Here is a 12,703-nt window from a genome sequence, read left to right as displayed (position 1 = left end):
ACCACCAGGGAAGTCCTAATGTGTTTTAAAGTTTAACATTAAAGGAGGAATTACTTTGTTTGAGAAAGTGTTAAAAGGCTGAAGAATCTTGATCTAAATAATGATTTCCTAACAGAGATCTGGGAAATCCCCAGTAACTGTCGTTGGTTCAGAGAACAGTCCTCAGGACTGGGAAGAGAAATAGGGGAGTCCCAGAGAGGGGCTCCATGGTCAGAACCATTTGATCCTCAAAACAGAATGAAAAAAAATTTTAAGTATAAATATAAATGCAGATGTTCATTATTATAGATAGGGTAAAGTCACTCCTGTCAGAGGAAAAACTTTTGGCTGTGTAACATGATGGTGGAGAAATCTTTGGTTGAGTAGAACAGTTGAAGGCCATATAAGGAAATTTTTCTCCCCCATTTTCTCCCCCATTCTCTGGAATATTTAGGGCTAAGTTCTTAGTTTCTGATACCTTAAAAGTCTTCTGTTATTAAGAACTATTATTTAAAAAAAAAAAGACATTTAGATGATGACATCAGAATTTTAGAATTACCCATAGTCCTGTAACTCTTAACAACTATTTTCATTTTTGCATGTTATCTTCTAATCTTTACTTGTATGCATACTTTCTTAGTAATGGTACTTTAAAAATTGATGAAGAAGGAATACCAAGATCTAGAGAATTTTGTATGATTCCGTTTTCTTTTTAAGGTATGTGTTGGGTGGTGGAGCATTATGCATGGAACTACTCACAAAACAGGTGACTATTTTCTTATGGTACTCGTGTTTTTCAAACATAGAGTGTTTTAACTATGTAAATTAGATTCTAAGTGGACAAAGCTCTTTGTAATAGTACCTACTTTAACATAATTTTTGTTTTTTGCTAAAAGCACCTACTTTTAATAATGAAAGCTTTTTAAACCAGTAAAATGACATTGTACTTGCTGCTTAATCTATGCTAGGATGGGCAATAAGAGTTATGTATATTTAAAGTTGTAATTTGCTCATTTTTAGCACTTCGAATGTTGGTTTGCTTTGCTTCGTTTTTTGTGAGATTTTGGAAATGGTCCAACTTTACTTTTACTCTTTGACCACAAACTTCTTAACATTAATTTGCTGTTATTGAGTCATTATATGCCATTTTCTTAAGCTTTCCTAACTGGGAATCAAGAATACCACTGTGTTTTAAAAAAGTGTTTTCTTCTTTCTGTAGGGCTGGAGCAGTGCCTATTCAATAGAATCGGTCATCATGCAAATCAATGCCACCTTAGTCAAAGGCAAAGCCAGAGTGCAGTTTGGCGCAAATAAGGTACTTTTATTAAGAATGTCACATAAACTATAAGATATATTTCCTGTTATCTTATGAGGAGGCTTCTTTCTATTCTCTTAGTCTTTGTTATTTCTACTATAGTTAAATATGTCTATAATTTGAAATTTATTCTTGGTTTATATATACTAATAAGTAAAAAAATTATATGTAGTTGTAAGTTTCCAAAAATTGAGATCATGTTGTAATAGTTAATTCCCAGTGAGCATATACGTGCTAGGCTGTAATCTAAACTTTTTATTTGTATTAACTTTCAGTCCTCTTAATAACCTCAAAGTAGGTACTGTTATTGTCCTCATTTTGTAGATGAGGAAACTGAAGCACACAGAAGTTAGTAACTCGTCTAAGGTCACAGGTGGCAGAGTGAGGATTGGAACCAGACTTTCTGGCTGTTAGTCTCTGCTCTTAACCACTGAGTTCTTTTCTTTATTCACTTACTATATCAGAAATATCTTTTCATGTCCAATTGTAGTTATCTATAAACACTTAAGTGGACACTTAAGGATGTACTCTGAAGTTAGTATGTTTTGGAAAAATATGTGATGGAAATCATCCTGACCTGACATTTAAAAAAATCTGGATGTTCCTAAAGTTTCTTGTGAATTTTGTATTAAATGCCTATCCAAATAGTACTAAATCTAAATAGGTATTTATAACTGTATTGCACATCAAATCGTGAGCCCACTAGAATCTTAACTCACAGGGGAAGCAAAAAATTGAAAAGGCTGTTTTACAGAATTATATACTTGGGATAATATTATAAAATAACTTACTTTTAGCTTTTTAAACAGCTATTTCTTTGCATTAGAACAAAGTACCATTTTGTATAAAATCTAGAAGTTAATTGAAAAGTAGTGAATTGCTTATAACTACATTTAACTTGTGTTTCTTAACAGTGTATGTATTTTAGGTATTTTAAATGTGGCAATAGAATGATGTATTAGAACATCAAAACTTTGTTTTTCTAAATGACAATTTATGCTCACTATACAATACAAATAGAAATAAATACAAACTAAAAAAGTCATCTGTAATTTGAGTGTCTAGAAATACTATTAGCATTTTGGTGTACTTCCAGTCTTTTAAATTTTCTTCCTGGCATTTATTTATATGTAGAACTTGATGTTAAATTTCATCATTTTTTTTTTTAATTAGCGTGTTTTTCCCATTAAGAGAAAATACAAAAAGCTTAGAACAGTGATTTTTTTTTGAGTAATTGAAAGACCATTTTTACCAATAACTCACACTGTAAACTTACCTCTCTGGGCATCTGTATCTTTACCTGAAATACAATTGATCTGGATATTTTAAGTTTCTTCCAGTTTTAACATTCTGTAATAACAATACGCTATCTTTGTTCAGTGCTGTAATTCCCTTGGAATCAATCAATTTCAATATAATTGCCTTAAACCTTTACATTTTCATAATTGTAGTTTTGTTAGCAAGTAAATATAACCATTTTATATAGAGTGCCAAGTTAGGCAGCTAAATATGTTTGCATATTAGAGTATGTCTTAGAAGGTGAATTTTTTTAATTGTCAAGGTGAAACCTTACCCTTCTATTTTTTTTTCTTATTAAGAAATATTTGTCAGTTAAGAATGTAGAAACTTTGCATGATGTAATATGAGTTTTACCTTCCCTTCTACTCAGCAGGGAATAGTCTGAATGTTAACTTTAAAAATACTACTATCAAAAAAGTAAGGTGCTAAATGGTGTTAAAAATACGCTACCATTTGTGTAAGAGGGATAGACAAGGACATATTATAGATGTGCTTTTATAAGCAGAGAATATCTCTGGAAGGATATTCAAGAAAATGCTAATAACGATTATTTCTGACAAGGGAGTGTTGAAATATTGAGGGGGCAGGTTAGAATTGGGAGGGAGACTTTACTGTAAATCATTTGTGCTATTTGAATTTCTTTTTGCCATACAACTATTCAGAATTATTTAAAATATAAAAAAATACTGTCAGATATTGGTTCAAAATAAATGAGTTTGTACCCTAAAAAAACTTATTAAAATGAGATAATATACGTAAGTACTGAAAAACAGAAAAAGTTGCCCATCCACACACATGAAATTTGGAGATAGGGTCAGATGGATAGAGCTGAGGATCTGCAGCTATGCCTGGGACAGAAGGATCTTGGCAAAGCTGGTTTTCTTATTCAGTTAACATGGAATAGAATATAGACTGTAACATTAACTCTAGGCTATAGTAGTGAGAAAGCCTTCTAAAGTAGAGGTCTGATCATATGACTTTTAGCAGGAATTGGGGGTTTAGATAGGCAAAACAGTGCCTTCTAAGAAGCTTCTGTTCACTGTTTGGAGGGTAATGGTAGTTGAGCTAAATAGTGAAGTCCTAGAGCACACAGCCCTAACTAGCTATTTCTATCATCAGGAAAGGCATCTGTCTTCTCTACAGCCCATAGACCTCCAATTATTTACCTATAGGATCCCCTAGTCAGTGATCACATTCAGATGAGAGAACTGATTTTTTTTTTTTTCCCCTGGGGGAAGTTGTTACCTATACTAAGCACTCCAGTCTTCTATTATAAATGAGCGAGACTGGGGAGCCGAATCTGGGAACCTTGAATAATCCCGAGATTCTCCAAGGGGACTAAAGTGGTTTCATGTTAGTTGTATCCACAGTTCTCATCAGCAGCAGATACAATCTTCAGAGGAAAGCATTTCTAATTTAAGCCTGTAAGATTCTCAAAGATTAAGATCAAGCAAATACGAATTCAGTGAAAGATGACAAGCACATAAGTAGACAACCTAACATACATGAGAACTGGCAGAAACAATGAATAAGAGATACATATTCCCAAAGACTTGAGGTTTTGGAATTAGCAGATACTAGAATTTTGAGAAAATGAATAATTATATGTAAAATCTAGTGTAAAGAAAAAAGAATCATAAAATTGAGCACATGATAAGACCAGGAATGATGAGACAGATCTGAAAAAGAATGAAATAGAATTTATAGAAATGAAAAATGTTGAAATGAGAAACAATAGATTAGACATCAGAAGAGAGAATTAATTGATTAGAAGAAATAACTCAGAATGTTGCACAGAGAGACCTGGGGATAGACAGTACAGCAGAAGTTAAGAGGTAGAGATCAGAATGAGGTCTAAAACATGTCTTATTCGAATCCCAGGAGGAGATAATAAAATTATATTAAAGAGAGAAATAGAAACCAGAAAGTGAAGTTGTAGAAGCAGGCCCAAATAAATAAGTCATAACAAATAAAAATGGACTAAAGTTACCAGTTAGTTCAAATTAAAAAGTGGTCTTGGGCTTCCCTGGTGGCGCAGTGGTTGAGAGTCCGCCTGCCGATGCAGGGGACATGGGTTCGTGCCCCGGTCTGGGAAGATCCCACATGCTGCGGAGCGACTAGGCCTGTGAGTCATGGCCGCTGAGCCTGCGCGTCCGGAGCCTGTGCTCTGCAGCGGGAGAGGCCACAACAGTGAGAGGCCCGCGTACCGAAAAAAAAAAAAAAAAAAAGAAAAAAAGAAAAAAAAAAGTGGTCTCTAAGAAGTGTATTTGTTTATTTATTTTTATTAAAAAATTTTTTTGAAGTATAGGTGATTTACAATGTTGTGTTAATTTCTTTTGTGTTAATTTTTTCCTGTACAGCAAAGTGACTCATTTATACATATGTAAATATATTATTTTTTATATTCTTCTACATTATGGTTTGTCACAAGAAGTATATTTAAAATGTAAGGATACAAAGAGATTGAAAAAAAAATTTTTTTTAAAGAAGAACGATAAAGATAGGCCAGTATAGGCATACCTTGGAGCTATTATGGGTTCAGTGCCAGACTACTACTTCGATAAAGCCAGTATCACAATAAAGCAAGTCACATGAACTTTTTGGTTTCCAAGTGCTTACAAAATTTACACTATACTGCAGTCTATTAAGTGTGCAATAGCCTTATGTCTAAAAAACAATGTACATGCCATAATTAAAAAAAACTTTACTGCTAAAAAATGCTAACATTTACAACATCATCTGAGTATTCAGTGAGTTGTAGTAGTAACACCAGAGATCACTGATCGCAGATCACTGTAACAGATAGAGCAATGAAAAAGTTTGTGTCACATTTTGGTAATTCAAAATATTTCAGACACACAAAATGAGCCAGTGCTGCTGGGAAAAATGGAGCCTATAGACCTGCTCGACGCAGGGTTGCCAGAAACTTCAAATTGTAAAAAAGGCAATATCTGCTAGGTGCAGTAAAGTGAAGTGCAATAAAATGAGGTTTGCCTGTATACACTAACAAAAAGATGATGTAGCTGCAGTATCAAACAATTTGATTTTGGAACAGAAAGCATTAGCAGCTACTTAATGATGAAAGTCTCATTTAACCAGGAGGATATAATTTTTTACTTTGTCATGCTACCTATCATTTGTTGAGAGGAACAAGCAGGGGACAGTGACTGACAACAATAGGCTGTACATTAATTTTCTTGTATAACCTTAAGGATATACAAGGAAACTAATAACAGTATTTAATTTGGATAGAAGAAGGAAGGTGGATAGGGGAGGAACTGGGTGGTTTCAGGACAGGTAGGAAGGAGAGTTGTTACTTAGAATATGTTTATACATTTATTCTTATGCTGTGTGAATTTATTTAAAAATTTTGTGACATAATATAATAGGTGTGTACCACTATGGAGAATGCTTATGATGTATTAACTGGAAGTTAAGATGTAGGCCAGTTGTACTCATGGGGATAAAATTAATGCTAAACTTGGCCCCTTAAAAGAGGTTCTGATCTAGAGGTTAACAAAAGAAGACTCCTTTAGTAATGGCTTGATGCCACTTGGACATTCTTTAGATTTTTAACTCAAAATGTCATTCATATGTGTAGTCCTTAAAGCCTAATGTTTCCTTACCTGAAGGTAATATTTTGTAGTTCTTTTTTTTTTTTTTGATGGAAGTTATGAGGAAGAGTTTTTCTACTTGCATCCAAATAGCATCCTTTAACTTTATTCATAAAGCCTTGTACTTGTGCAGTGGTAGGAGGACTTACAAAAATGAACTGTGAATTTTGTAGATCTTTCCTAGAGAACAGTTATGGTTTTGTTGTCCCTCTAAAATGGTAGAGAATAATGAAATTGAGAAATTTATTTTGGAAATGGAAATATAACTTAGTTTCCTGTGTTCTTTTAAGTACAGCAGTGATGCATCCATAAATTATTTGTAATGATTTTCATCTACTTATAGTTTTGATATAAAATGTATAATTCTCTTTCAGAATCAATATAATCTAGCAAGAGCCCAACAATCCTATAATTCCATTGTACAGATACATGAGAAAAATGGTATGTTTAGTTAAATAAGTATTTATTGCCATTTATGAAATTTTACATAATGTACTGTTGATATTTATCATGTTTTATTCTTCTGTTTTTGCTTTAATTTCTTACAAAGTACAGCCACTACAGTGAAAAACTTTAACCTGAGGATACACAGTGTTTCATTCAAAATCTTTGTATCCTAAATACTTGGCCTGCGAACCTCTGAGTCAGAGTCAAGATTTTTGAGTAGATTGAGGAATGGATCACTTTACTCACTTGAAATGTATGGTATTAGGATAGGAATTGAGTTAAAGGCAACTCTAAAGGTGGAGTTCTTGCTGTTAATACTGAGTAAATGCAATCAGGATCATGAACCAGTTTCTGAAACATCTTCAGACTACTTAATGCTTTTTGACAATTGTACACATTTATTTATTCAAGTAAAAAAGTACTGATTTCAGTTTATACTTAAGAATATTTGAGTTGTATATTTTAAAAAAATATTAAAATACCTTTCAAAACTTTATTGGCCTTTTAAAATTTTGCTTATTTTCACAATGCATGTTTGGAGCTTTTGTCTCTAATAGTGAGGCAATAAACAAGTAGACCTGGAATCAGAAGACCTATTATCAAGTGGCATTTGTGTCACCCATTAGCTAATGGGTAATTAGTCCCATTACCGCTCAGCCTCAGTTTCCTCATCTCTAAAATTGGCATGATGTCTGTCTTGCCGAACATGAGGAAAAAGCGAGTAGTGTGTACGCACAGCATTTTATAACCAAGTGCTGATATTCGTGGTAGCTGGGGTAGTGAAACTGATGCTTTTTTGTGCAGAGTAAGTAAATTGATAGGAAGTAGTTTTCTTCAAGAGTATTTACAGTAAAGTGTTCTTTACTTTGCTAGAATGTGGTAGTTTGTGACTTAGGATTTGTGTTTTGTGTGTGCTCACTTTTATTTTAATGACAGAGCAAACTTGCCACTTTTGCAGTGACTGCTTACTTCTGAAAGAGTAGTATTCAGAACAATTTTCAAGCTTCTGAAGAGGGAAATGATAAAAAACTTGAGGACAAAGCTGGGTTTTCATAATAATAATCTCCAGCACCCTAAATTAACAGACCCAAAGACTCCTGTATGCTACTTCATTAACCACGTGGATGCTTCACAAATCTTGGTATATTCATACTGTTCCAATGGCAATTTCGTACCAAGCAGTACTTAATCTCATTTGCCTTTTTAGAGAGAGCTTATATTTTTGTTGAGCTTAGAAACATATTTTTTTCTTATGTCTTATTTTTTGTTAAATTAGATGTTGTAGTCAGCATTCAAAAATGTTTATGGAAACTATTTGAGAAAGTGTGGGTGTGTGTATAATTAGCTATGGTGAAAGAGCAATAGATTCAGATTCAGGAGATGGCTTCTAGTATCTTCTGCTAAATCTGATCTTGGGCTTACTTAATCAGTGCACCTGCTGAGATGGCACCCTCACTGGTAAAATGACATCACTGCCTGATGACAGTCCAAGTTCCTCTTATTCTAAAATACCAGGATTTTGTTTGGGGGATAGCTATTTTCAGTGTGGTTTCCTTTCAAATACTGAATTGCAATGAAATATAAAACCTAGCTTGTTGCCTAATATTTCCATACTGTTCTCTTTTGGTAGAAATGCCATTAATATAGAGATCTTATATTGAAAACTCAAGTACAGTTTATTCATAGAAAATAACTTTATATTGTGAACATAAATATCAAAATGCTATGTTACCAACCCAAGTGTAAGTTTAATTTTTACAGTAGTTTACAGAGGAAAATTATGGGTAGAGAAACTATCTAACCTTGGTAAAATGCCATTGCTTTTAGTTGGTTTAAGAATTAAAATATTTTAACTGTTTTTTTCCCCATTCTTTTTCAGGCTGGTACACCCCTCCAAAGGAAGATGGCTAAATGTGTTGACTTTTGTATGTTTGGACCAATGTTGCTTTAAAGAAAATCTTTCCAACATGCAGACACAAGCTTTGAGTGCCCCTATAACAGCAGTACCGAAGATGTTAGCTAATAGATATTTTAGTGGATAATCTGTCAACTGATCCAGTATAAGTTACAGCCTTTCCATTTTTCTCATTTTAGGTACCTTGGACTGAGCAGTGGGGCCTTTACTATATTTTTCCTGATAAATACACATACTGGCCACTCCTTATCTCTTTCTTTGAAAGGTGAAATGTGTTAAGCAGACAAGTCAGCATCAGGTTACTGAAGTTGCAACTTGAGGGCAACTGTCCCATTTTGAGCTCATGTGTTATGAGGATTTGCAATATATTGTTCCATTTAAAGCCAATAAAAGTTTAATTGATGTTTAATATTGGTTTAGAAAATTTAAGATGTTCTAAATCACAGTAGCCTTTTCAGGTTAAAACCATTTTATGATATTGCCAAAATAATGACAGGAAACATACTTATTAAACTGTTAAGATTTTTTTTTTTTTATGGCTATGAAGATCTGAATTGTTTTTCCAAGATTTGCTCTTTAGTAAGTTGTACTTTTTAGGCAAAGCAAAGCAAGGCTGTGCCAATTCAGGCTTGTAAGTAGTCATTTCCACTGGGGCATCAGAGTCTTGCTGGGCTGAATCTGCTTCTTGTTGGTTCAATATTTACTATGAAGAAGAGCTTGAAGTATAGAGCTTGAAGTTATTTTAAATACTAAGTCATTTTACGTTTCCATTTTATTAACGGGATGTTGCAATCAGTTGTAAACTAATAAACTTATAAAGTGATTGGCACAAAGACTCTTTGAACAAAAACTGCACAGTTAAGTACAAAAAGTATCTAATTTGGAGACCTAAAGTTTTTGCTATAGTCATAACAATGGCTTTTACATTGAAAGACTAATAGGAACTCTACATATATTAATTCTTTTATAAAACCTGACTTAAATCAGTGTACTCTTCATTTTATTGCCTTACCAGAATCAGTCCTGTTGGGTTGGTAGTAGATTTTTTTATATACCCAAATTTGATTTAAAAGTAAACTCTAGTTATTAAGCACTTTTAAAAAGAAATCCAGAAGCACATTTTTTCTGCACAAACCAATTACAAAGTTCAAAAGTGTTTCTTATGCTTTGAGACTCAGTTTTTAACTTTGTAAGCCACATCTGAGAGACTTGGCACTTCTGCATTATTGTGTTTAATTTCCTTTTTTTTTTTTTTTTTCTATTTTGGTTAAGAAGACAGTAGAAAAAGATTTTCTGGCATTCTTGTTCACTTGGTTACATTTGTATAAAGTTATGATCGCCAGTTGCTCAGATAAGTGACAAGGAAGAATTCTTTAAAGCATTAAAGTTCCTTAAACCTAAGGCTAAATCTTGAATACATTATTGAATTCTTTAATATCCTGATGGCTAGCAGATTGACAGCTGCACATTCGGCATGCTTTGTTTGTTTGTTTTTTTTTGGTTTTTTTGGGACTTTATTTTTCATTGCAGATTTATTTGGCAATGTACAGTAAATTTTGTAAACTTGCATCAAGTTTATGAATAAAGAACCATTTAAAAAATAACTTTGTCACTTTTCCCTCATAAAAGATAGTCTTTGCTTCAAGTTTCTACAGGCTGTTGGGTTTCTGGAATAGGATTATATATGGTGGGATGGGGTGAGAGGCTTGAGGGGAAGAGAGGCAGATTGATTTCACAAGAGAAAGCTAGAGAATCCAGAATTGGTGTGTATAGACTTGGAATACTCAGGGCTTCCTCAACCTGTTCCCTCTCCCACACTTATTTTTTAATATAAATTCAAGTGCTACTTTCTTTATGGCTGTCCCTAGTTCTCCAGGTTACAGTAATCTGCTCCCTCTTTAGTATACCCATAGCCTCTTACACAATTGTCAGTTTATCTCACATACAAGAAGTCCAGAGGTAGGAAAATTCTAGGCATGGTACCTCTGCTGCTTTGAGATTTTTCCATGTTGGTTTCATCTTTGGATAGACTGTTGTCTTGGATGTGCAGCCACCTTAATCCATCCAGAGGTAGATAATGGTCCTGTTGTCTAGTGTCGCCTTAGGAAGTGAGGAGCTCTTTAGAAGTCCCCCCCCACCCCCAAAGCATTATTGCCTCTCACTTTTCCTTGGCTAGAACTCGGGCCTGTGTCTACCCCTAAACTAATGGCTGGTGAAAAGAATGAGACCTTCATGATTAATATGGACCAGTGGTTCTCAAGTTATGATTTGGAGAAAGCTGGAAGCTCCTGAGACCCTTCTAGGAGGTTTTTAAGATCAAAACAATTCTCTTAACACTAAAGCATTATTTGCTATTTTCACTCTCATTCTTTTACAAGTGTACAGTGGAGTTTTCCAGAGGCTACGTGATGTGATAGACGTGATATTGCAACCGATTGAATTCAGAAGCAGATCAAGCTGTCTTCTATTAAGCCAGAAATTAGAGGTTTGCAAGATGTAAAGATGCTACACTTATTCAATATTGGAGGGGGAGAGTGGTGGAGATTTGGTAAAGTTATTTTTTCATAAGTTATTTTGTTTATGTGTCATGAATTTTAAGTGAATTAATATTACAATGTTTTAATTAAAAAAATAAAATTTATTTATTTTTGGCTGCGTTGGGTCCTCGTTGCTGCATGTGGGCTTTCTTTTAGTTGCGGCGAGCAGGGGCTACTCTTCGTTGCGGTCCGCGGACTTCTTGTTGCGGTGGCTTCTCGTTGAGGAGCACCGGCTCTAGGCGCGTGGGCTTCAGTAGTTGTGGCTGGCAGGCTCTAGAGCACAGGCTCAGTAGTTGTGGCACGGGCTTAGTTGCTCAGAGGCGTGTGGGATCTTCCTGGACCAGGGCTTGAACCCGTGTCCCCTGCATTGGCAGGGGGGTTCTTAACCACTGTGCCACCAGGGAAGCCCCCAGTGTTTTAATTTTTAATGTAAATATAAATAGTCATAACCCATCTAAAGAAGCTCTTTAGTGTTGCCAATATTTAAGATTGTGAAGCAGTCCTGAGGCCAAAATGTTTGAGACCAGCTTGTTTAGACCAGCCAAATTTACCAGTCAAGAGCTGGGCATCAGATCAGGCCCTTGTTAGCCAGGAAGCGGCAAGAGGAATAGATGTTAGCTGGGGATACAGCAGTATCTGCTGTGCTTACATTCCTTCTATCTGTGATTCTCAAGCTGGGTTTGCATCACGGGAAAGCTTAAATCACAGTAAAGCTGAAACTACGACTGCTGGGCCCCACCCCCAAGTGTTTAAGTAGGCCTGGGGTGAGGACCGAGAATACGCCAAACAGAATTTCTCAGGTGAATCTGATGCTACTAGCAGGGAACTAGTGTTTGGGGGCGTGCTTTCATAGCAATGGTAGGTGCTCTTTAAGCCGTTGAACACATTCAGCACTTGAGGGCTGCACGGTGTTGAATAAAGGTGGTGATTTTCACAGTTTATCTTAAAGCAGATACTGCCAGTTCAAAAATTGGACTCATGCGGTTAACAGGCATTGGGACTGTGAAGACCCATTATTTAGTCTGTGCCTTCCAAAACTCATGAATTAGAAAAAGACCTGTACCGACAAAGAAAATACCGCTGCAAGTGCAGTGAGAGGCACAGAAGGAGGTGGATGTGGTTCGACTGTGGAAAGCCTCCTGGAAAGTTCCAGGAGGATTACACGACGCGTGGCCACCACCTCCAAGCACCTGCCGCCGCTCCCAGACCAGCGCCGGAAACGCTTTGGCTTGGAGTCACGTGGGTGCCTCCTCAGCGGCACCACCTCCCCTGACCGGCCGGAAGTGGCGCGCGCGCCTGCTCAGTACGCGCACGGCCCGGCCTACGCCGCTCCCTCGGAGCCGCCGTACTGTTTCCCCGTCGGGTTGGTGAGGCATGGAGCCGGTGGGCGGTGGCGGTGGCGGTGATCGCCGCGGCTCCTCCCCCGCAGACCCGCGAAGCACCTTCGTGTTGAGTAACCTAGCGGAGGTGGTGGAGCGTGTCCTCACCTTCCTGCCCGCCAAGGCGTTGCTGCGGGTGGCCGGGTGAGGGGAGAGGAGGCGGGAAGCTTACCTCGGGACTTGCCTGGGCTGGCGGGGTGGGCGGATACCGTCGGGAC

General features: G+C 36.2%; 2 protein-coding genes across 2 annotated transcripts in view; both read left to right on the top strand.

The window, feature by feature from the left end:
* Positions 1-11,222, top strand: part of UBE2Q2 (ubiquitin conjugating enzyme E2 Q2) — a 72,792-nt gene extending 61,570 nt beyond the window's left edge. The window contains exons 10-13 of the mRNA XM_019950305.3: positions 697-745; positions 1,199-1,294; positions 6,582-6,648; positions 8,534-11,222. Coding sequence (XP_019805864.1) covers positions 697-745; positions 1,199-1,294; positions 6,582-6,648; positions 8,534-8,565 — 244 coding nt within the window. The 3' untranslated portion in view covers positions 8,566-11,222. The remainder of the gene's footprint in view (positions 1-696; positions 746-1,198; positions 1,295-6,581; positions 6,649-8,533) is intronic.
* A 1,253-nt stretch (positions 11,223-12,475) lies between these two features.
* The window catches only part of FBXO22 (F-box protein 22), a 30,273-nt gene continuing 30,045 nt past the window's right edge, over positions 12,476-12,703 (top strand). The window contains exon 1 of the mRNA XM_019951030.3: positions 12,476-12,629. Coding sequence (XP_019806589.2) covers positions 12,481-12,629 — 149 coding nt within the window. The 5' untranslated portion in view covers positions 12,476-12,480. The remainder of the gene's footprint in view (positions 12,630-12,703) is intronic.

Source organism: Tursiops truncatus, chromosome 2 (genome assembly GCF_011762595.2).
Source record: "Tursiops truncatus isolate mTurTru1 chromosome 2, mTurTru1.mat.Y, whole genome shotgun sequence".
Classification (NCBI taxonomy): domain Eukaryota; kingdom Metazoa; phylum Chordata; class Mammalia; order Artiodactyla; family Delphinidae; genus Tursiops; species Tursiops truncatus.
Note: the sequence above shows the minus strand (reverse complement) of the source record. Positions and strands in the feature narration are given on the sequence as shown.